Genomic DNA, 26,589 nt, shown 5'->3' on the forward strand with positions numbered 1-26,589 from the left:
GAGTCTTTATCATTTGACCATTTTACTATTAGATTGATTCTTCAGTAAAGCCATGCTAGTATTTGCAGCTCTCCTCTCACTACACTTGTCAGGGTTCCTCTTCATTGACCCGGTGTTTTCTAATATGTTTAAAGCCAAAACTGCAGGAGCTGACTGAGAAAACCAAATGATTTTAAATGTGACCTATAAAATCAAATTTTCTAGATTTTTATAATGATCAGTCTGTTATAATCATATGAGATGTCACAGCCACTTTGTTTTATACAAATGCATTGTTATACACTGTGTTTAGCCTTTCAGCCTATCGTCAAGCTGCTGAACATCAGTAATGAAAATACAATTTGTTGTAGTTCCCAAAGAAGCCTAAAAAAACAAAAGCATTCACAAAACTTTAAACCTGCCAGACATTATAAGAACAGACCAGTGATAAGCTGACAAATAAAGGATTGGCTTTTATTCATTTAGCAGCGACTTTTCACATAATGTCAGAATTTAAACTACACTAAAACATTTGTGTTACAGCATCAGTTAAGCAGCTGAGGCGCAGATGTAAAACATAAAAGTACTGTATCTTATATAAGCGGTGAGGAGACGTACGCTCCATATGTATTCAACTTGCACCTTCAGTGACCCTCATATTAATATGTGATGGTGCATGAACAAGCAAGTTAGCAAATCAATCTCAATTTACATCCACGCAGCGGAGAGGTCAGCTACTGAGTATGCGGGTCACTGACTAATCGCATGTTGCCACCACTGCTATCAAGTGCTGCTTGCCATATTTCAAATGCGCTCTCACATTACTTACTTAGCAACTGCAAGTCAAATGCACAGCCTGCATCAGTAAGTGGATGCAGTGACTGCAGTGTTTAGCATTGATGGGCATGTTCAGACAGTGTTCAGTTATTAATCCACATCCGAACTCTGACAGACGCCGATCCGTCTCCAACAGCTGCCTCTGATGGCATGGAGGGTAGTCCCGGGTACTGGTGTTAGTTGTTTTGCTTCATGTAACCACAAATGCAAGAGAACAAGCTTTAACCCTCACTTCATTCCAAAGGCAGAGACACTAACACACTAAAACACTAACAAACCATCCCACTCCACAGCAGGCAACCTATAGGAAACATGGAGCATTTTAAATCGCTAACTGCAGGTACAGTACAACCTGACACATTACTCTATATGCGATGCTTTTACAGGTAATAGCTCAGCAGCAGCCAGTGTGATATCATGCGATAGTTCTCACATTATGCTTCTGTGGCTTTGGCAGTCACATGGTCATAATTGTTTCAGTGTTAAAGACTCATTTGTACATGTGGAGAAAGGTGGAATACATTTTTCTTGACAACAACAAATAACAAACCATCCACCCATCTTTTTAATAGTGTTTCCAGGTTGGGTTGTGGAAGTGCTCATCCCTGTTCAGCTGAAAGTGGACAGGAGGCACACAGATTGCCACAGAGCTAGCACAGAGACCCCGATTAGAATCAACTTTACGCTTTACTTTGGACTGTGGAAGGAAACCTGGAAACTTGAAATGAAACTGATCGCACAGGGAGGACATGCAAAGTGCACACAGACAGGATCCAGACAGGTTCAAAGCCAGAACCTTCGTGCTGTGACTAGATTGCAATGAACACCGCAATCGAGGAATTGTTTGAATTATGAACATTAGCTCTTTATCTTTAAGCGTCCTAATCACAGTTAAGAAATCCAGTATTCTATTTTATATGCATTTTATTTTTTGATCTTTCATTTCAACTTTCAGTGCACAATTAGGTGATTAAAATGAGTATAACAAGTGAAATATTTTCACATGGCTACCACTATGTATATAACCTGCTGTGTACTGTACAATACAAAATGCTAGTTTTAGGAGAGATCGTCTTTTTTTTCTGCTTAAATCAACTGACAGACTTTAGGCAACACCAGCACATATCCACATTCCATTTTTGGGTATTAAACTGGTGATAATTGTTAAATTACAATACTTCCGCAGAGCATAATTATTCTTAATGAAGCGGTGTAAGCAAATGAACTCTGGGGTCACAAAGTAAGAAGGAGCCTGTAGTTCAAGTTAATTAAAGCCAACAAGTGTTAGAACTTCCTCTTAAAACAGGCTTTGCTCAATATTTGAAATCCTTTTTCTAGCTCCTAATTCAGCTTTCGAACTGTGCAGTCATGATAAGAAATTAAAAATTAAGCTTTGACTTTATGAAATGATGTCCTGTCATTTTTCAGTCTGCAGGGTGAAGCTGAACTTTCACGATTCTCAGCAGACAGTGATTGGGTTATTAATGGCCTGCTTTGCATTGTACTACAACAGTGTGAGCAATGACCGCAGAGAAAGAATTACAAATAAAAAGCAATGGCACATGAAAGAATACAAGGGAAACGTTCACGTTGAGCATTCCACGCACAGAAAAAGCCTCCTAGCAATGAACCTGTCAGTGTGTCTACTGGGACACACACAAAAAAAAGCCACTGAGCCAAAGCAAATCAAATGAAACAGGACATGCTAATGTCATCTTCTATTATGGGCTCTGTATCACTCTATTACTCTGATGATAGGCGTAAACACTGGATAGATAAGTGTCACTAAAGCTGCCTACCGGTATGCTAGTAAAAGAAAGGTGTGCGTAAGAGCTGTGACAGAAGGTAAATACACAACAATCAGCCTCAATTTAAACCCACTGGCAGGGCAAATGTGAAAAACATCGGTTATCGTGATACGATTGCATGTGTCAAGGGGTTAGGTGGCCAATGAACTTTTTCAGTTCTTGAAATCCAACATAAACAGCTCGATTTCACTCGTGACGCTATAGAAATACAGACACACCAGCAGCACAGGAGCATGAATGCAAACAACACCCACGGCTCTGGGGATTCAGCTAGGTCAGCAAAGCAAATTGCTTTTGCTCTGATCCAAGCTCACTACCACAAGCACCTGCAATGAACATGTGAGCATTGGAAGAAAGTGGCTTGCTCTGGTGAATTACGCATTCTCTTTTGTCATGTAGACGGCTGGATGTGTGCGCATCTCTCACCTGGAGAATAGACTGCAACAGGTTGCAAAAAAATAGTTATCAGGAAAGCGCTGTGATGCTCTGAGCAACGCTCTGCTGGAAAACCTTTGATCCCGGCATTCATGTTTACGGTCCTTTGACATCTACCACTCACATAAGCGTAGCTGAAGACCCCATAAAGCCTTCATAGCAGCAGCATTTCCTGATAGTGCACTCTACCACACTGCAGAAACTGCCCAAGAGTTAAGAGTTCCAGAGTCCAAGGTGTTGAGTTGATCTCTCAATTCCCATCATGCCAGCCTGATGGAGAAATCATGCCATGTGCTAGAGAAACAGCACTAATCCATGGAAGCCTCACCTTGCTTCCAGGACTTTAAGGATCAGCTCCTAACACTTTTACACCTGATATGGGATACCACTCAGCGGTCAAGCAGTCATTGACTTGAAAAATCATAGTGCTCTGGCAGCACAGAGGTGGGGGGGGGCTCCATGATGTTAGGCAGAGATGTTGCAGCCTATTGTACAACAATCACTCCACCAATCAAAGTGGCTGCTTAATTACTTTCCGATTCTTACGCACACATCCACATCACCAGCAGAATCAAGTGACACACAACTCCTGAGCATAAGCTGTACCCCAGCACACTATACACTATAAGGTCAAATGGTGAGGCTTTTTTGCCAAAGTTTACTACTTCTCTTCTGAATGAACAATAAGATGGTGAGAGAGTGTGGGTGCGAGTGAGAAGGTCCAACAGAGAGAGAGAGATGAGTTTGTGTCACAGTGATACCACGGGAGAAAATCTGTGCCTGAGGCAAAATAAACCTCTCAGGGCGAACTGTCTTCAAGAATATAGAAAGCTCTCCTTCAGCGCTCTCTCACATGCCAACTTTTAAACAGACAAGCCGTGGTGTGCCCATCTCTTCTTCTTCCTAATGCAGTGTCCTCGAGACAAAGTGCTCATTATTTGTTTTTTATTACTGCCAGGATAAAAATTAAGTTAGGAAATGAATTTTGGGGTAATTCCAAATTGTGCTGTACTCAAGCACAAAAAATAAACACTCTAATTAGCACAAGCTCTTATTTGGAGTGAAGTGGGAATTATTTAAAGCCAGGGAGATTTCACTTTAAGACTGGAAAATCATGTTACAGTTGTTTGTTCACAGCTTGTTCAAGCAGATGGGTGGTGTCTGAAAATGCAGTTTTGAGGTATTAGAATTAGCTTAAAGTAAAACTACGAGAATATGAGCAGTGTCTCAGAATTTATGTGGCCTTAATCATAGTTGCAATGTCAAGGTAGCCACAGCAGACATTTTTCTGCAAAATGCTGAATGTAAAAATAAAGTTTTGCTAAATGCTAACCTGTAGTAGCATTTAGCTAAAATGCTTGTTGCCATGACTCCTAAGCTGTGATTTTCTTTGCCACCATTAAAACTTTTCTTAACCCTGTAACACAGAGTTTTTTAAGACCTTCATATCATCATTGGGTTTTTCACATGCACTGCTGCTGTGAGCAATAAACTGCACAAAAAAGGGTGATAAATGATAAAAAATGATAAAAAAAAAAAATGAAAAAACTCAAATGTAAATTGCTATTCAGTGTCTTTTTTTTTTACAAATTTATCAGATGTTTCAATTAATACTCCAATTAAAGTTTTAGAAATCCTTGTTGAAACCATATGTGTTTCCTAGAAGGCCACAAGTTCTGCTCCACATGTCCTCAACATGTCCCTTATTGAACTGAAGACAAAAAACACTGACAGCACTCAGGTTTCTTATGTTGCAAGTCTTTTGCATCTCATTTCACTCCCTCACTCTGCTCCAGCTCTGTTCTTCCTGTGCTCGTCCTTTCCTCTTGAGCACAGAAAGCTCCCCATCCAGAACGAGAAACACAAATGAGCGTTGTCGTTTTATGTCGCCAGATTTCACACTGTCAGGCAGCCAGCTCTTGTTTGTGTAGGTTTTCCTCTGTAATCATCCTCTCTCTGAGCTTCTAATGAAAGTCTCAGCAGGGCTCCAGGCTTCCCCCAGTAAAGAGCTTTTGCTGAGAGGATGAGGCTATGCCACTAGAGTCTACAGTAAATTGAGAGAGAGTCATGAGACACCGGTCTCCCAGGATAAGTAATCCAGGCTCCAACTTTGAAGAGACTGTTTTTGGCCAAAGTGCCTCAAGTCCAGACTTATTGCTGCGATTGGTCAGAGCGGTGCAGGGAGTATAATCTGTGTGCTCACTGCGAAGGCTTATTTTCAGCAACCTCAGATACTTTCAAATATCATCGGTGTGTCATTTTGCACTTTTTCATGAGTTAATTCCTCCTGACTCTTTCTGCCAGATCGACTTGTGGTCCTCTGCTCTCATCTACCTCTACTTTAAGGCTGTTGCAAGTCTTTTGTCGGCAGATGAATCTTTGAGATGTTTTGTAGTGAGTAAGTGTAGGTGGAGACTGTACTGTAATAGCAGTACTCATACTGATAAGAGCGAGGGTGGCTTTTCAGTTGTGAAAAAGCTAGTTGTAGTAGCTTTTTTAACATTACAGACATTTGCAGTCAAACTGTCAGGCTGAGAGTAAAGATCTTCAAACCCTACCAGGTAAAGTGACAGAAATGCACCAACAGTTCCAGCCTGTCCTGAATATCATTCTTGCAGCTTCAGAGTTTCGACAGTAACCAGCAGCAAATGATCTAAGCAGATCCCAGTGACTTAAAGTCATCGCTGCTCTCTGTCACCCTGTGAAGCTTCACTCCTCACTCACCCAAATACAACAAAGCACCGTCCTGTGCCAGGAGAGCTAGAAGTTGCTGGGGAGCACTAGGGCATTGGGCATTTTATATTTATCTTATGCCTAACAAATCATTGGGCTAGGTTACCTCTAATTAATGATAACTTCTACACGTGACCAATCTATGCTTTCAATTTGTCAGAAAAAAACTGGTAACTCCAAACTGCATTTAAGAGGATCCACAAGGCCCAAAATCCCAATCCTTTAATCAAAAGCAACCAGGAGTCAAGCATGGAAAGGCAGGGAGAGCTCAACGATCCTGAAACTGTTCAAACAACCGTACATGAGACAATGAAAATGAAAACTAGGAAACAAAACACAAGGGACACGAAGATCTGTAAGAAAGTTTGAACAAACAAGGAGATGTGAAAGGGAACCAAAGGAAACTGGGGAGTACAGTTGTTCACAGGTGAGCGATTAGCTGATCGTGAACTGGTGAGGCAAATTAAACACAGAGTGATCCGGGCAAGGAGTGAAAACTAACAAAGTGAGAGAGTAAAACTGACAGGAATACACAAGAACCACACAAAAGAAAACTGCAAATTACCCTGTGCCTATAAGGATACGCACACAAGCCTCATTCCAATATATAGGAAAGATTTTTTCTTAATGAAGTTTGGTGCTGAGCTGCCATGATGGAATGGAAGCAAAAAACAGGTGAAGATAACAATCAGGGAGGGAATTTCTTTCAGCTGCTTGGTTCTCATAATAACAGATATAGTGCCGGCTGGCACATGAATATGCAGAAACTCCTGTTTGTGCCCTCCAGCAGAACATCTCCACTTCAGCTCAGCCGGGGCTACGTTATCAGAGGCTTCGATCATCAGAGACTGATACCTAGAATAGAAACCACAGTGCTCAGCACGATGAGTTGGGAGCGTTACTAAGGTACATGGGAAGAAAACTTTGTTCCAAGCATTATTTTTTTAAAGTGTAAAACTGAAAGGAAAGAACAAAACTGAGCATGCTTGCCATGTCTCCACAGACAAATGTCACTTTGATGTCATTATCTCAAGCTTCTCTGCTTCTATGAATATAAGCCTCTCAGGGGGGTAAATCCCTTCAAACGATATTTTTTTAAAGCTGCATAACGTATTTGCAAAGACATGCAAAAAGAACGGCTCATATCTAGGTCAATAATGTTAAAATATGTGATGTGGACGAGTTGCTAAGACTTGCATTCAACAAGCACCTAAAGCCTGAATAATGTTATTCTTTGTTCTTTACTGTGGGGCAGAGCGTAAAGGCACTGTTTCGGCATTTCCAGCTTAGAATCAGGTCTGAGTTCAGGTTCAACGCTTTAAAGTAACCATTAAAAATATAGAAAGGACTAAAGAAGTGAATTATATGAATAGAGGTCCTTACAAAGACAGTTGTATAATGTATGCATTCAATTAACAGAAATATCTAATTAGACAATCATATAGCAACAACTCAACTGCCTTTAAGCATAAATCTTTAGGCAGAGACAACCAGCTGAACTTCAAATGAAGCAAAACGGAGAAGAATGTGGGTTTTACTGACATTGAATATGGCGTGGTTCATGGTGCCAGTCTGAGTATTTCAGAAACTGCTGATCTGCTGGGATTTTCTCACTAAATCATCTCTAGAGATTACAGAGAAAACGAGAAAATATCCAGTGAGCGGCAGTGCTCTGGGTGAAAAAGCTTTGTTGATGTCAGAGGTCAGAGAAGAGCAGCCAAACTGCTTCAAACTGAGAGGAAGGCAACAGTAACTGAAATAACCACTTTTTCTACAACCAAGGTATGCAGAAGAGTATCTCTGAATGCACAACACATCAAACATTTAAGCTACACTGGAAGACCACAGAAGACAACACTCCTGTTAGCTGAGAACAGGAAACTGAGGCAAAAATTCACAAGCTCCCCATACCTGGCAATAGAAGGTTGGGAAGACATGGCTTGATTTGATGAGTCTCAGTTTCTGCCACACAATGTGGATGGTAGGGTCAGAATTTGATGTAAACAACATGAAAGCAGGTCTCATATCAATAGTTCAGGCTGCTGATGGGTTAATGGTGTGGGGAGTAGCAGACTTTAGGCCACTTAGTAGCAACTGAGCATCATTTAAACACCACAGCCTGCCTGAGTATTGTTGCTGACCATCTCCATCCCTTTATCACCCCAGTGCACCCTTCAACTCATTTCATTTCACTTCACTTCCCTTTACCTCACTTCACTTCACTTCTCTTCACTTGATGCGTATAAAGGATCCACGGTCCTGTTGTTTTGAGTTGGGCAAATTGCACTGAGATGGAGACACAAGCCACCCACGGATTCCAACATATAAGTCGCCCAGTATGCATCCAGAGTTAACAACGGCAGTTTCGTAAAAATTGTACCAATAGCACTAGAGACATTTTAGCATTAGCTTCAGGATGTCTATGTACCACAGTGAGTCTCTTGGAACTCTTGAGGGAGGAAAAAGGGATGCACATGGACATTGATTCTGTGTCCTCTGTTCATACTCTCTCAGTCAAACCCTGCCGACTGATGTATGTGCAGACTACTGCACCATGGCATTTCCCTGTCACATCGGTGTCTGTGTCGAGCCAAATACGAGGATTGAATGCTGATTTCAGGGGAGGATGCAAGAATTCCGAAAGCTTAGCAAATAAATTACATTTGGCCAAATAAAATCCATCTTATCAGAATCGGAATATTTTATTAATCCCCAAGGAAACTGTGTACTGAAATAGGCATGCCAGTTGATGCATGTGCACTAAATCATTATTTAGTTATTTCTAATCAACTGAACATTTGCCAAAATCACAGCAGGTAAAAGGATACGACTATGTATTTTACATCGCAGTCTCCATGTTTCTACACTTTAGCACCATGATCAGAGGGATCTTTAGTCCTAATCAGCTTATTAAAATATGTTCTAATAACATTATCTCTATAACTTTCTGTTTTACAATTCCATGAATCTTTCCATAGAAATAGAGACTCAGGTGAATACTGAATCTTGACCGATGCTGAAAATACATGAAGGCTGAAGGCAACAGAAGGAGGCCCCATTTAAAATTCATTTTAAGAAAAAGATCAGAATGCACTTCATCTTAGATAACACACTCCGACACAGAAACAAAAGAACTCGAGCACACAAATCCAAAAACAATCATCATTCTGCTGCTTCTTGTAGGACACTGTGCCACGTCACAAAGGTCAGATCATCTCAAACTGGTTTCTCGAGCAGTTCAGTGAACAACAAGTTCAATGTACTCCAATGAATCCAACAGAGCACCTTTGGGATGTGGCTGAATGAGACAATTGCATTGACAAATCTGCACCAGCTGTGCGATGCTTTCATGTCAGCGTGGACCAAAAGTGTCAGAGGACCATTTCCAGCAACTTCATGAATCTATGCGACAAAGAATCACAGCAGTTCTGAAAACAAAACAGAGGCCAACCTGGTTCTACCAAGATGTAAATGGTAAATGGCCTGTATTTGTATAGCGCTTTACTAGTCCCTAAGGACCCCAAAGCGCTTTACACATTCAGTCATCCACCCATTCACGCACACATTCACACACTGGTGATGGCAAGCTACATTGTAGCCACAGCCGCCCTGGGGCGCACTGATGTACCTAATAGAATGTCTGGTTAGTGTATATACTCAAGTGTGTTTTTAACATGCTTGAAGATTTTGAAACCGTATCATGTTCTTAGTACATAAAACGTTGGAAAAAAAAAACTTTTCTCAAAAGTCCCAAAGTTAGATAAAGAGAACTCAATTAAAAAAACGAGACGAACATTAGACTTTATTAAGTTCATTTATTTATTCATTTGGTTTACATATCTGTGAGTGGCAAGATTATGTGATCCTTTGCTCTCAGTATCTGGTGTAGCCCCTTCAAACCTGGTGTTTGTTTAAAGTTGGAAGAATTGTCATTACGTTATTCAGACTAGCTTGGGCTCTAGGATGTTGGTGGGTTTTCTCACATTAACTGTTCACTGTTCATTAAGGTCAAGACTTTGACCTTCCAAAATAGGAAGTTCTTTTTTAAAGCTATTCTTTGGTATGGTGTATTTGTGTCATTGTCTTGCTGCATGACCTGCTTTTGTTTGAGATTCTGTTCACAGACAAAAGTCCTGACACTTTTCTTTAGATGCTCACTGTGGGATATGTCCCTGAGCTGATACAGTATATACTCCATAAATAAAATATTAATAAAAATAAAGCAAACTATTGATGGGCCATCCATGTAGAAGAGCCCTACTAAAAGAGGAGCTTTTTAACAGTACTTGCTTGTTGAGTGATCTTTTTTTGATCGATGGCTCCTGTGGAGCGTTACAATGCTGTTTTAGATTTTCTCCATTGTGCACAGTCTGATTGTTGATTGGTAGTTTCTAGACCAGTGATAATTCTGTAACCCTTTTTAGCATAACAGGCATCAGCAATTTTTTGTTTTCTGAACTCTTCAGAGTCATGCCATTACACACCTGCTCATTTAAAGCTAAAATCTGAAAGGTTCCTGTGCATCTGTGTGTATATTTGTGTATGTTTTTGTGATCTGCAGGTCAGTCATGAGCAGCAGAGCTTCAGGGAATCAGATCAAAGAGCCGTAACATGCCTCAATGTATATTTCTAATTTGTTATGTTCTTTTTATGAAAACTCCCAAATTTATAGAGTCTGTGTATAATAAATCTGGCATATGAATAAAATTTCAACTTCTTGTGCAACATGAGCTTATCACCCCTTGTACATGCCAGCTTTTGTCTACATGTACAGCTTTGATCATCTGTTTAATTATCCTTGACTTTTCCTGCTGTGCCAATTAAAAGCCTTCATAGAGTAATTTGGGGCTTAAAGATGTAAGAAATAAAGATTACCATGGATTTGGCTCTGCGATAGTTTTCTAGGGGTTGATCAGTACCAAAGCTGTCCTTGTGAACCAGAACTGAAGTGGTAAGTCGGGACTGTGTGCTTGTTGTTTGATCAGGTATGAATGCAAATAGCTTGTTAACATAAGCAGACAACACAGAAACAGATCATGGAAGCAGTGTGACGAGCGCATTTTTCACAATAAGGAATAATTAAATAAAAACCAAAAAGAACCCGATGGTCCCTCATCTTAATGGCTCTCAGTGAGTTTCGTATTAATTTTGACTCATTAATATGGATGTTGCTTACCAGCTACCATCACAGGTGTCATGATCAAAGCAAATTAGATTCCAATTTTAATTAACTGCTTTAATTTATTTTCTTCGATCAGGCTCCATTTGGTCACTGCAGATAGATTTTAATCATTTTCTTGGTTGTCCCTTCTCAGAATGAGGGAACAACTGTGTTAGGTTTTTACTCCACTGACTGCCAGTCCATATTACGGTCTACTGGAATACAATTTTAAAGATAACAGGCATTTAATTCAATAGTCTTGGTAAAAATCCCAGAAGAATTAATGTAGCTCTTTGATTTTGATTCAAAACCCTGAATAAGAACCTGACTTTTTTTGATAAATGGATCTTATGCACAAATTCAATACGGTAATCTGCAATCTCTCATCTGCCTGCTTTCTGGGTGTTCAGCCACTGGTATATTCTTTACATCACGTCCATTTCCCCATGCTGTCAAGCTCATTACTGACATTATTACTCTGATCCAATCATTTTCTTGCTCGCCTTCTGCAAGTTAATTTGACTCCATTCTACATACATTAAGTCTCAATGCTCTTTTGTCATTCTGATTTTCAGACTCATTTACTCAGTCGCCCGCCTCCACATCTCTGCCACCCCCCTGGTCACTCAGAGCCCCATCCAATGAGGGTCCTGCCCAAACTCATATCACCTCCAGGTTTTCTGGTCTGCTGTGACGAGTCACTGGAGTCTATTCTGCATCGACAAATCAGAGATGAAAATCATGAACATTATGACATTTAAATATTGCAAATGCATCCATCCATTTTCTTCACTACCACACAGCTGCTGTTGAATTATTCCACACCTAAGTTACCTATTTTCTATATTAACCCCTTTTTTCACACTAGTTCAAAAACCTTTTAAAGAAAGATATGATTTAACAACACTGTAGATTTGATAAACATCAACTTGTTCCCTAATTACGACATGCAAAATCTCTCACTTCTCATTCTCTCAGTGCACACGAGCAGCGGTCTATCCGTAGCCTGCAGCTACACCACACAGCTGTTCCAGCTTCACCACACGGCATCCAATACTGCTGATGGGCAGTGTTCAGTTATTACAGACTGTTAAGAACTTGTTAGACAAATTTGCACAGCCACTACCTGAGTTTGCTAAACTTACACAGAACCTGCTGAGGAAATCTTTCTGTGTCCTCTAGCACTCCTTCAGTGTGTTAACAAAGAGACGTGGAGACAAACTGAGTGTGCATCAGTGATGAACTGGAAGCTCTCTCAGCCATGGGCAGACTTTTACCCTCCTCCTCCAGGGAAATTTGTTATTTTAATGGGTACATCTATATCTCAAGATATTTGCTTTGATCTTCTCTTTGATGTTGCTTAGAAACGTACGTACGAACAACTATTAGCATGTGAAACACTCATAATAAGAAGAATCAGATGTGGCACAACACAGAGGTCCACTAACCTACACCTTATCACCTTATCAATTCATCCATGTGACTGAAAAAGCATATGATCACAACTTATAATACACAATATCAAAGCACCCCAGCTTGTAGTAAAATGAAGCAGACTGGGAAGCTCTACAAGACCAAAATCCAGGACATCACAGGTTATTCATCAAAAGCAAGCTTTAGCTAAAAGCTGTGGAATTTGCAAAACTAAGTCTTGAGCACAAAGGAAGAAAAAGGCATACTTATTTAATTCAATTCTAAGAATTGGAGGCGACTTCTGTGGTGCATTAATCAGGCAAATTTGGATAAGAACCATATACATACATTGCAGTATTTTTTCTCTAGAGAGAGAGGAGACTTTCTTGGGATTTTGTTTTTAACTGACTTCACATCTCTTTTTTCCTTAAAGACCGCTCTCACGCAGCACTTTGAAGCCGTGACAGCGTGCCTTTATCTTCTTCCTTATAGAAACACACTTTATATCAATCAGGAGCTTGACAATCCTGCGGAAACAGTCATTTTTCAGTCAGGCGGATTCCAGGCCCGCTGACAGATAGGCAGTGGATGTTGACTGAGAGGAGGGCAACGGTCATTAATCACAGACTGAGGAGAAGAGGGAAATTATACTCATCACTGGAGTATGCCACTTTTGAGTCATGCTCCTGCTGCGATAAAAAAAAAAAAAAGAAGCTCTGCTGTACAGAGGACTGAAAGCGAGATATTTTAATAATAACAATAAAGGGCTGCAGGAAAGTAACGTAAGGAGGGGAGCTCAGAACCAACAAAAGTTGGGGTATGGGAAATCTCTTACATTCATTTTTGGGATTAGGGATGAAAAGAAGGAAAGATAAGACTGTAGGTTCAAGGAAGGAAAACACACACAGACATGCAGTGTTCACTTCATTGAAAGCAGCAAAGGGTGCTGAAATGAAGCACCCAGACAAACACGCCCTCTCTTTCTCTGAAATGCACGCACTATCTGTTGCTAACTTAGAAACACAGAAAATGCACATATGCCCTCTGTCTGTGGCACAAACAGGCATTTACAAATAATCTGCCTGCTCCCTTTGATTGGTCTAAAAACAAACACGGCAGTCACACACTTGTTGCTTAGCAACAGCAATGCTCGGCTGATCAGTCGACTCGGAAACGCAGAGTGAGTCAAGAGGTAGAAAACAGCTAGGGGGCGACACATGGGGGGGGGGGGGGGGGACAAGTGCTGAGAGGACATGAAAAGAGAGTGGAGGATACAAAAGGACATCAAAAGACAGAAAAGCACATGAAAGGATGTGTCCAGAAAGGAGGAGAGAGGATTAGATAAAAGGAGGAGAGGACCAAATTCAAGGAGAAGGGAGAGGAAAGGAGAAGAGAGGAGGCCAAAAAAAGAGAGGGCATGAAAAGGAGAAAGAAGCGGAAATGAAATTAGGAAAGGACACAAAAAGTTTTGTAAAGGGAGGAAAGGATGTGGGGCTGTGCAGCAGTCCAAGACATGTCAATCATCAGACCACCATCTGAAAGACACACACACACACACACAGCCCGAACATCAGAAGGCATCAGCTGAGAGTATCTGGAAGTTGCCTTGAACCACTTCCCAACACATGTTCAACACTCACTGAACTGCTTGTTGGTCTCTCTCACTCTCTTTCAGAGGCTGTCCAAGTCCAAGAAAAGATCACAGTTGTATTTATCAATCCAGCAATACTTCATGATCTACACTGAATGTGAACTCCAGTCCAGCCAAGAAAGGCCAGTTTAGTACCTCCTCATCATTACTGGTGTTTTCTGCCTTGCTACATGCAGTGATGGACGCACAGCCAATCTGTTGGAGCCAGAATTCTGGCTGGGTTGTAGGGGATCAGACACTTATTTCACTCGACGCCATGCCAATCAATTTATAGCTTCATGTAATGTGTATCTGACTAATACAAGTAAATAAGCTAAACCCTTCCTCACATGTAACCTCGGCTGTTTAACACCTGCTGTTGTGACCAGGCCACAGGCTTGACAAGCATTTAAATGTTTCAGGTAAATTGTTTCCAAAAGACAAATTAGTCTTAGCTGGGTCATCCAGGAATATTAGCAATCAACATTTCATTATCTCTTTACAAGGACAACACAACCCCTTTAAGCAGCCAGCCTTGGGGATGAAATGTTTTTTTGTGTTAGCCCCTCTATTTAGCCCCGCTAAATAAAAGACTAGTCTCAGTGGAGCATTTAGAAGTACAATGAGCTGACTCTCTGCTCATGGCACTTTGTATTTTGGTTCCACAATGGGCCTGAAGGACAGCCTAGCTGCTTGTTGTTATCTACCATTCCTGCTGTAATGTGTGTTCATCTGTTTCTCTTGATATTAAATCAACTTCTATAATAAATGTATATATACAACATTTTCAAACTCTTGACGTGCCTCTCTTAAACACTTATTTCTACAATAAATACATTTTTAAAAGATTCGTATTGTCACATGCAAAATGCCTTTAAGATCAAAGAGTGACATATCTAACCTTAAAACTCTTTAATGAGAACTTAAACTGGTCTTTCTGCTGAGTCAGAGAGCAGATAATCTCAGACAGTAGAATAATCCCAAAATCACGGCATAGTAAACAGTACGCCCTGAATATGTGTCTTCATGCACACATTCATGTAATCATATTAGCTCTGACAGCTTGACAGGACCAGTAGGAGGAGGTAAACACTTTAGGCACTTGGAGTGTGGGAGTTCTGCTGGATCAGTGCTGGAACGTTCATGCCATGTAGATGTGATGCGTTTTGGTTAGAGTTAATCTCCATCTTTCTAGTGCTCCTGTTTCATGTTTCATGATCTCTCCCACAATGATAAACATGCCAAAACACAAGTAAGAGCTGAAAAGTGTCAGCAGCAGCAGTGCTGCTCATATAAAAGAATGCTGTGTGCGGCTTTTTGCATGCCCTGTTAGTCTATCAATAAACAATCTGCTGCTGCTGCTTTTGTACTGAGCAGCATTGAACCAGAAATTATACTGAACTCTCTGGAATGTAATAAATAGCTGTGTTTTATGAGAAATTTCAGATGGATTTGTTCTTTCAGATGAAATTCACAATTTATACCATATTATCTATGCTTTATTTAAAATATATGAGAAAAATAAGTTCAACAGAATTTGTAAGATATAAATTTATAATTTCTGGTCTAATTTCACATCAGAATGTGTTGTACTTGTGTTGTACATGAGCACTCTATACTACACCCATATTCTACGCATAAATTTGATCTAACATTCACTCTCCAATGAACACACCAGGAGTAACTTAGGGTTCAGTATCTTACCCAAGAATACTTTGGCATGCAGACCGCAGGGATAGAACCAGCAACCTCTCGATTGACAGGCACCCTCCTTTACCTCCTGAGCCAGAACCACTCCGAGGATGTGGTCCATAACACTAACACAGAGAGACAGACAACCATTCATGCTCACATCAATTTAGAATCACCGATCAACCTAACATGCATGTCTTTGGACAGCAGGAGTACCCTGAGAAAACCCATAAGGTGAACATGAAAGCTCCACACCCTCTATCGCCCTGTCCTGCAAACAGTAAAAAGAAAAACAGAGCCTTGATATGAGTTAATGCTGTGAAAGGGTTTATTTAACCCAAACTCTGATGTGAAAAATTTCCTGAATATCACACAAATTTCTTACATTTTCCCAAATCTAACCAAAGAAGCATTTGCAACAAAAGAAAACATATGAAAGCCTAACATAGCAAATGAACAGACTAAATCTAACACTGAACAAAGAGCAAAAATAATGGCAAAAATCTATTCATATGACGCCGTCAATAAAGGTCTACAGAAAAGAACAAAAAAGGCTTTTTAGAATTTTAGAGCCTTCAGTGAGGTTAATACATGTTTTTGACAAAGTAGCTTTTACACATTTCACTGTGAGACTAGATTCTTACTGCATTCATGGCTGTGTGAGGAGGTAAACGTGTGTCCCTTGGTGCTACTTCCCAGCTGTAGCCAGAACATTGTACCTTGGATACTAACCTTCATCGCCTTATGGTTATTATTTAAATGAAGTAAGAAAATTTAAAGACCACTGCCTCTCATCACTCTAGACTTCCATCAGGCTCACCTCATATCTCATTTAAATTCTGCATCCCTGAAAGAAAGATCCTACAACAGTTTCACAACAAAAGTTTGCCTCAAAATGTGAATTCTGCCTGTTATGGTATCAGTAGCACTTTAAGAATTCGTACAGGGAACTGCATAGTTTAGAGTATATCACAGTACCAACCAGAATACAGCAGTCAGGATGCTACACATGCAGGAGTATGCACATATACACAGCATTTGTATTCAGTGTTGGCCATTTGTAACACAAATGACAAACAGCTACAGCTGAGCAATGAATAAAAAATGAATCAAAACCAACATTAGACATTGCTTTTATTTTCATTTCACCAAAAGACGAGAGTGATGGTGAAATGCAACTGAGACAACTGCAATTTGCTGCTAACACAGCTCGGTACACATCTGCACAGACAGCATGCTAATGTGAAACTAGCCAAAAACCCAGAATGACATTATGGGTGAATGCATGTGGACTCCACCCCAGCAGCCAGAACCTCATATCCAACAGGTAACAAAAGCAATGACTCCGTCATGGTCCTGGGTCTGGGGATGCTTATGCGTTTCTGGTTTATGAATATTCTTTGATTTTTTTCATGGTGTAGTCATTTGTATTTCAAGTTTTCCTAGTTACTATCTGCTTATATTTTGTAGTTTCTAATCTTTAAGTTTTGTTACTGTGCCTCTTCTCTATTCCACATTTCATGTCTAGTCTCCCTTGTCTTCATGTTCGTTTTGTGTGTCTGTTTTCTCGTTCCTTTCTGTTTGTTCCCATGTCGGTTTCTTCCCCGGTCCCTGTGTCAAGTCCACGTCTTAGAGTTTGTCTCCTGTTTCATGTTTTATTTTGATAGTCCCTTGTCCTGTGTTCAAAGTGTTCAAATTGTGTCTTATTAGTTCCAGCTGTGTTTCCCTCCTGTTTCCCATCCCCTCGTTATCCTTGGCTTATTTAGTCCTCTGTCTTCCTCTGCCTGTTGTTGGATGGTCTGCTCATCTCCTTTCGTGTTTCCAAGTCCCAGGTGTTTCATGTTTCAGGTTATGTCTTGTCGTTCCACGTACTTAGTGTTTAGTAGTTTTCACTAACTAAGAGTAAAGAGAAAATAATGTAATGTATAATAGCTACTTTTTTGTGTAACTGTCCAACAAAGGTTTTAACAACCAAAGTAATAACACTAATCTGTGACATCACTTGGGGCAAATCATTATCCTAATACACACACCAACTTAGTCCTAAGCTTTTTCAGTGTCAAGATTTACCTGTGGTGCTATTTATTATCCCTTTTTCTACTAGTAAAAACCCACCCTATGGTTTTTGCCAGGCCTGCATCAGACTACAGTTAGAGTTGAGAAGAAAACAACAAAAAGCAACTTCCAGGAAAAGATGAAATGTCAACAGCCCCATCCTACATGTTTACAGCCCATTTCATCGGCAGCTATATTCGTTGATTCCTTTACATATGCTTTCTGTTTTTGTAACTGTTGATCAGCCTCTAAATAATAAGCCTAAATAGCTTAATTACTACTGAACTAATAGTAAACGTGATTTGCACAGTGTTTAAAACTACACATTTACACAGTCAATTAAAGAGGAAAGAGCACTACTTTTGACATTTTGCTACAGGTCAGAGATAGTCTAAAGAGGTCGGAAAGAAAATCATCTGGACTTCTTTAAGTTCCTTGAAGATGTTTCATCTGAGAAGCTTCTTCAGTTCTAAGAGCAAATGGTGGAGAGTTTCCGATTTTTAAGCCCTATGGGAGTGTCCCCAAGAGGGTCATGGACCCCCTATTGATCCTCTACCTAATCACACAAGCCAAGGTGTCATTACGGGTGTAGGTCACAATCAGCCAAGGTTTCGAGTGAACCCACTGTGAAACCTAGCCCCACCCTATCATGTGATTTACTGAGGTCAAAAGGCCCAGGATGTGAGTGGGCGTTTAGGTGTCTGGGAAGGGATCTCAAAACTGGATTATAGATGGCAGGCAGTTGGTGTCGTAAGCCCCCGCCTCTGTTCAAAGATGGTTGTTCACAGTCTTCTTTCAAACCATCTGTCTTCTCTGTCCAAAATGTGAACACTGGCGTCCTCTTTGTCCTTTAGGTGCAGATGGACAGCCGAGTCTTGTCCAGTCGAGGTGGCTCTTCTATGTTGTGCCATGAGTTTATGAATAGGGGGTACACTCCCATAAGGCTTAAAGTCTGGGACTCTCCACCAGTTGCTCTTAGAACTGAAAAAGCTTCTCGGATGAGAGGTCAAACGTCTGCAAGGAACTTAAAGAAGTCCAGACGCTTTCCAATCTCTTTAGAATGCCTGAATGACTGAGAACCTTCACAGAGATACAGATCAGAGAGTTTGACCCTCACATGAATATCAGTAACTGTGAGCATAGAAATTGAGATGGAAAACACTGAAAAGGCATGGTAAGACTTTACCTCGTAAAAATAAACGACACCCGCTGTTTGCAGTGACTACTTGTGGACTTTTATTTTGGTTTTGGTTCTTTGGATATAAATTCAAATCTTTCAAAAGATTCCCCTCTCCCTGCCAGTCATGTTCATTTTTCTCCTTCAGTTAATGGCAAAGATAGCAATGAAAACTTGGCAGTTGTTAAACCTTCTGATGACCGTATGTGTCACATGCACATGAACATGCAAACATGAACATGCAAACATTCACTTTGCGTGTGTAAAAAGGCCGGACGCTCATAAACTGGCCTCAATCCCACAGTTTCTATATACAAATACAGAGAAAAAGAAACGTCACTTTATATTTGAAGAAAATAATTTAATTAATCACTATATAGATGTTACGAATCTTGGTACGCTTGGTAATTTTCAAGAAAATTAAAGAAGTCCAGACGCTTTTCTTTCCAAGCTCCTTAGACTATGATGACCTGGATGACTGAGAGCCTTCACAGACACGCTTGGTAAAGTTCATCAAGATTGAAGCTGTCGTCTTAGAGGAGTTTGGGAACAAACACAAAGACATGAATACACTACGCTGCTATCATGATGGTAAGGAAAACGATAATAATGATAGAAGACTGGAAATAGTGCATGAAAAAAATGATAGAAAACTATAAGTTGCACTCCTTTGTATTTTTTCCTTCCTACTTCCTTCCACACTGCACTGCAGTTTCTCTGGAAACGACGAGCCTGGAAACATGAGCATCCATGCTGTTAATGTTAAGCTTTTCTGTAATGGCACTTTTTCTCTAATGGTTAAACTGGTTTCCGCACTCAAAGCATGTTCCTGCTTGAGTTCGCTGCTGGCTGGGTAAACATAAATATTGAATTTTAACAGATCTGAAACATTGCACTAATGCAAAGAGGCTAAAGCTAAAGCTGTATCCAGAGCAGAGAGCCAGCCACAAGCCAGCAGCCTTGATAAGAGCTAAAGGATCAAAGCAGTTATGGGGAAAATTAATAAGATGGGTGAAAAAATGTATTGAATTTAAAAATGTATTGGAAAATGGTGTAATATCTCAAATACCTGACATTTGTTTTGTTATATATAAATATGTTCCACTTGCTTTTGTTTGGTAAGATCAAATCTATCACACAAAGGTGGATGTACAGCAACCTTTTCAATGAATTATTGGCATCTCTTTATTTTCAGTTGTTTTACTGAAATAAGTAACAATTTGGGGAAATTTATAAGGTTTGATTTCTTTTAATTATTATTATGAAAATAAAGATTGAGGGTTGAAGAAAAGTTGATTTTGCTTTTCATATGCTGTTAGTTGTACTTGGATAGAAAACTGGAGTTGACAAAAAATCCCTATCACTAGCTTACACTGTAATCGGTGCATCTGCAGTATATTTATATATATTTTTTTCTCATACACCATTTAAAACCACTGGGACTAAAACTGAAAGAACAACACTAACATTGTCTTATCACAAGAATAACTTCATTTAGGCGTCACATTAACTTCACAGTATACACTACTGTAATTTTAGTCAGATCTTCTGGTGTCTTGGTAATGGGGCTTTGACATGGCTACTGATAAATCTATTAACAGACACAGTCATTTTTCTATATTGCTTTTAATGAATGCAGCCCTTTTGATATATGATATATGGTACATTATACAGCACTTTTCCCATCAGACTCATTCACAGATCACCACTTTGGATGCATCTATTCTTGCTTGTGTGGAATTCAGCCTATATTATGTATTACAGTTGGTGCTTCATTTAAAAAGCAGCTTTTGTATTTCTAGCCAGTCGGGTTATTTGAAAAGTGCCCCTAGCTGACTTGACGCCCTGGAAAAAAGTCGTAAAATATGCTCTCGATTCTATACATTTTAAATGACTGCAGCTAAACTTAGCACAAAGCATAATGTCATTATCAATAGTTGATGATGCACATAGAAAACATGGATATAAAGTAGATATATTCATTGTTTTCATGCAAGACAGAACTGTTAGTGTTAGAGTATGTTTAGAAAAAAAGTAACATCAGGCAGTTATTCAAAGATGCTAAAACTTCAAAACATGAAATCTCCCACACACCAAATATGTGTAGATTAAAACTAGATTATTACCGGTGTTAAGTCCTACACCCAAGAGTTCTGCCATTCAGTTAATAGCAAGGAAATTTAGTAGAGTCCAATTCCCTCCAAACACTTTAGATAAAAAGAATCACTGATCCAAAAGCAGAATGTTTGACAGTGTTTCTAATACATCTCTCTGCATATTTCACAAAAATACTGCATCATAGCTGCACAATGTTTCATCATAATATACCCATAATACTAAACCATGTAAAGTTTTAATATTCATTTGATAACACATTCCAAAAACAAGCTACAAGGATCAAACCGATCTGCAGTTCCCTCATCAGCAGCACCTGTGCTCTGTCTCTTGCATATTTAAAACAGTATAAGGCATATATACATGCACATCAGAGAAACATTCCCTTATTCTGTCTCTATTACCTTGAAAGGTCATATTGATTCCTCAGTTTACAAGGCCAGCGCTCAACAGAAAGCAGCCTGAGATGTAAACAAAAGAAACAGCAGGAAGAAGCACTTCAACAAGTGGATGTCTCTTTTATTCTCCTTCTGTTCTCAGTTTTTTTGCTCCGTATTGTAAAAATGTGAATCTCTCTGGACTTTTTGGCTAAAGATATGCACTCCATCTTTTCCCCTTTATTGGAAAGGAGATCAGTTCATTGTCTTGTCTTCTTTCTCCCTCAGCCTCGCTTTCTCACGACTCTCCCTTCCTCCTGCCAACATACACAAACTGACAGCCAGCACACGCCTGGGGAATGAGCATGAAGTCCAGTATGTTTATTCAGTGGAGGCAGACCGCGTGATGATTGCCTCTGCACGAGCTACGTTCGGTGACATTCTGCGTACACGAGGAAGCATGCACACAGTAGACATGAGCGCAGACACCCACAACTAATCTACTGACCATTTACATAATCAGAACTTTGGGCCTGGCCACGTGCAGTATTTACAGAACCTAAACCAAAGCTAAGCACCAACATCACGACTTGTGCGAGCAGCAATCGATCTGAGCACCACTCAGCTTTAATCACAAGAGAAAAACCTCCCACTCAGGAGACACTTTAGCATCTGAAAAGCTTCTACCAAAATGTGATGCTAATTAGTTAACTTCGACACCTCGGAGAATTGAGTTTGTTTCTGCTGTGACTGTGTTAAAGCCTTACAAATACGTCAAAGCAGCTGCATACTCTTCTTCATCAGTTTTTAATGAGCCTATGTAAAGATTTTTTGGAGTCACTGAGGGAGGGCATGCAAAATCAAACACAAGCAGAGGAATGCTCTGCAATAAGGTAAACCTGTCAAACAAAGACTGGACACGCTATCTCTATGATCTAGCTTTTTTCAGCTCTGGTGAAATGCTGACTAACTTGGCTTTGTGTATCTGCTGATACAAAGCATTGTATCAGCAGATCAGCATTGTAAAAAACAATGAGAGTAAATGAAAAATAAAAATTAATGTCATCACTTGCCTTTTGTTGCATTTTTCTCATTTCAGCTAAGTGTGGGAGTCTTTACTGTGTGCTGTGCTGCTGTTATTTCTGCTCATGCTAGTTTCTCCTCTCCCTGCTCTCACTGTGAGTGCAGCTCCTCACACAAAGGCAATGTGCGTGGGAAACGGAATTGACCAGCAACAAGTGAAGTGAAAGAGTAGTTATTTTGTTGATGGCAATAAATCTAACTAAAAGCCAATAAATCAAGCGCCCCAGGAAGTATTACATCACACATAATAACACAAGAGAGAAGAGCCAAGGAGAAGTGGACTGGTTTTTATATGGTGCTTTACAAAACATGCCTCATCACACAAGCACTTGTTTCTAAACCTAAATGCTTTTCAAAATTCACCATCTGATAGATGCATCAGAGGGCAACTTGTGGTTCAGTACCCAAAAGTACACCACCATGCAGACGAAAGTAACAAGGAATCAAACCACCAACCTTCTGATTAGTAGATGACCTAAAACCTGAGATACAGCCACCCAAACCCACATGCAATGTGTCATCTTTAAGCTTTTCATGTGTATCAGCTCACTAAACCCCATTTGGTGGATAAATCAAAAACACTGACCAACATACATAGAACACCTCTTTCCTGCTAGCAAACAGGAAAGCTAACATAGCTAACATGTGGCAAAAAAAGAGAAAAATACATTGAAATTAACAGACTGGCTGCCTGTCACCTTTATGCTTTCTGGGACATCCTTACTAGATGGCACATCAGTGATCATACACATGAAACAATCCAGTCATTGGATGAATGGAAGTAGTATATGGAAAGAGGTAAAACTTGAAAATGTAAAATTAAAAGGATTGCCCATCCTACAAATATTTACCTGTAACCTCATCAAAGCTGCAGTAAACCAATAACAAGTACGTCTTTAACTAAACTGGTTACAAACACTAAGCCATGATTGGACACTGCTCTTTGAGATCAGCAGATTTAAGTTTCAAAGTGAGAAAACTGTGACAACAATATCACAAAGCAGAGCAGCGCAGGTGGATTACGCTTTCTTACCTTTCTTCACTGTGGTGACTCCCATGGATGGCTGACCCAGACTCGCCTTTGTCTCCCATTTGCCCTCATCGGGGTGGTACATTTCCACAGAGGCCAGAGGGGTCTGCTGCTGATTCATTCCCCCAAGCACCATAACCTGGCCCCCTAGCACCACAGCTGAGGCCCCCGCCCGCGCAGTAGGCAGTGGAGGCAGTTGGCTCCACGTCTGGCTCTCTACATCCAGGACTTCAACGCTGTCCAGAGGCATGCCAGTCTCACTGCAGCCCCCGAGCACATAGACCAGGCCTTCGTGGTAAACAGGCGTGCAGTAGACGCGGCACTGCGACATGGAAGGGAACTGCTCCCAGTACAGAGACTTGACAGGACTCACCGCCATCTCCTGCACAGGCATGTCTCCAGGGCCGAGCGGAGGGGACGCACCATCACACACACACACCACACCGTAGAGGAGGTAGAGAGAGAGACAAGGAGGGCAAGCAGGAGAGGGCACGCAAAGGTGGAACGCAAGAAGTAGAAACAAGCAGAGTCACAAGCTTGTTTCTGTCTGTCTGAGTGACCACCTGAACTCCTGTGTCCACAGAGAGAGCGAGGATGACATGAGAGAAAAGAAAGATGGATGGGAGGGGGTGAAGAAGACAAGGATGTAGGTCAGTGAAAAGAGTGAAGTGAACAAGGAGAAAGGAGGAAAGCAGCAACGCGAGTCACTCACTCCTCAGCCAGATGTCACGACTCGCTCTCTACTCAAATGTTTTATTCATCCAGCTGTTGGTGTTTTCGAGCAGTGAAGCCATCTGCCCTTCAGTCTCCTTTATTCCTTCCTCTTCCAGCCCTCTTTTCTCCTTCACTGCTTCCTCCTGGGTGTTATTTTGGTTAAAGTTTCAGTCTCAGTATACTCCTGGGTGGGAAATGACATTTGAACAGGGGTTTCTGAGGGCCAAATATTTAATCCCACAATAATCTGAAAGTCAAGGGCTGAGAAATTTAAAAAAGAGAGGGAAAAAATGAAGCAGCGAGACGGGGCTCAAGGGGGAAGAGGGGTGAAAGGATAGTGACCTTTAATAATATGCTGACAATCCAAGAAAAAGCCTTTTTGGCGCCTTCAGTCGAGGGGCAATTATTCAGGGCTACCAGTGCCCCTCAGCTGTAGCTCTGTAGTTCTGTTTGCACCTTTGTGACAGAGCTCACAGCGAAGAAAAAATCCTTGCTCATGAACCAGAGTCTTTAAACAAGACTTTGTCACATTTCAAGAAAGAATGTTTTCTTTTGGTTAAACAAAAATTCCAAATCCTGGTGTCGAGCGCTGAGACTTGTCATCAGACACAAAGTGTGTGCTGAGAAGCTTCCTGGTAGCTTTGGAGAGGCCCAACCTGGAAGAAAAGACAGTGCAGGATTAGACATGCACTTGGTGGTATAAATTAAAAGCTAATATGATGACAAGCTTATAATTACAATATAATTCAGTGAGACCAATGTGAGAGGGAAAATTATCAAAGTACTGCATGGCAGAATGTATTTAAAGCCCTGTTTGTGCTGGTGTAAACAGCATACAGTATGTACAAATAGACAAAATAGAGAATAACAACTATTAACAAACAGCTGGAGTAATGGTAGTATAGTAATTATATGCTACCCATGTAAAGTTGGTAAGACCTGGCTAAAGCGTGCCTCTGGTGAAAGGTTTTAATCTTTCTGTTATTATTAAAGTAAGAAGTAAAATGAAAGAGTTTATTTTTTATTCTCGATCCCATCATGGTCAAGTGATCATGGAAATTTTCCTACTCCAATCTGACTAAACTAAAAACAATAAATTTTTGTTTTGTTTTGCCTGTTTTTAATAGAAAATGCACCATAATTAACAACAGTACTTGGGTCAATCATATAAATGTGCCCAATTCAGCCACGCAGACATATTCCCTGCAATTCCTGACAGTTTGAAGGCATTCATGAATACTATAAGAAAACCAAAGGCACAAAAGCATCTATGCATAGAAAAGAGCGAGAAGTCTATGAATAATAAAACAAAGACATAACCATATATATTATTAAACAAACAGACCACTTATAATGCTTAGAAGCAAAAATAAAAGCACATGAAAGCACCAAAACAGAGAGAGTAAAAGAGTGACTTAAACACTATTTTGGGCTATGACAGCATGTCTGATCATCCAGCAACCACAGTTTGGTTTAGAGAAATGCTAAATCATTTGTATGAGTTCTGGGGGCTTATTAATCTAGCTCTCAAGGAGGACACTAAGGCGTTGGAGAGACATAATCCATTATCTCTTCCCAGGTGGAAGCAAAAAAACACCTTACACAGGAGGTGTCTGGGAAGCATCCTGGTCAAATGCCCAAACCACCCCAACTGGCTCCTTTTTGATGAGAAGTGGTAAAAGCTCTACTCTGAGTCCATCCCATATGAGCGAGCCCCTCACCCCCTCTAGAGCTCCAGCACCCTTCAGTGGAAGCTCATTTCCTTCGCTTTTTCCCACAGTACCTAAAATTGTAATCTTTTGAACACCAGTCACAGTCTTAGGTTCTTCCTTAATAAATGTGAAGTAAACGTGTACAATTTTTCTATAGAAAGTCTATTTAGTTTGTCACAAGTGTTCTTCAGTGTTAATTTATAAAATATAATCACAGTATTGGTGAAACAAATTGCAATTATTGTCCTTCAAATCCTTCAGCCCCATTTATTCTACTCTGTATTTATCCCAGTCAGCTCATCCTGCATTTATCTGCAGAGGTGTGGACTCGAGTCACATGACTTGGACTCGAGTCAGACTCGAGTCATTAATTTTATGACTTTAGACTTGACTTGAAAAAATGTTCTCAGACTTGTGACTTGACTTGGACTTTTACACCAATGACTTGGGACTTGAATTGGACTTGAACCTGTTTACTTGAAAAGACTTGATATTTTACCCCAAATATAAAATTTAACATGCATATTATATAGAGATTGAAAATGTGACGTCATTCTCGGGTAGAACCGCAAAGGATTCTGGGAACTCGTGGCAAGCGGTACTAGCGCACGCAGGCTTTCAATTAAAATCAGTTATAC

The 26,589-nt window shown here is 40.3% G+C and overlaps 1 protein-coding gene across 3 annotated transcripts in view; it reads right to left on the minus strand.

Moving 5' to 3' along the window:
* klhdc8b (kelch domain containing 8B) overlaps positions 1-26,589 on the minus strand; it is a 272,795-nt gene that overhangs the window by 189,260 nt on the left and 56,946 nt on the right. For 2 of the 3 annotated variants that reach the window (XM_082518061.1, XM_082518062.1), the window contains exon 3: positions 23,529-24,895. In XM_082518061.1, the coding sequence (XP_082374187.1) occupies positions 23,529-23,919 (391 nt within the window). In that variant the 5' untranslated portion in view covers positions 23,920-24,895. The remainder of the gene's footprint in view (positions 1-23,528; positions 24,896-26,589) is intronic. The other variant, XM_082518063.1, reaches the window with a different exon arrangement.

The sequence above is a fragment of the Aulonocara stuartgranti genome (genome assembly GCF_965226115.1).
Source record: "Aulonocara stuartgranti genome assembly, chromosome: 20".
NCBI lineage: Eukaryota > Metazoa > Chordata > Actinopteri > Cichliformes > Cichlidae > Aulonocara > Aulonocara stuartgranti.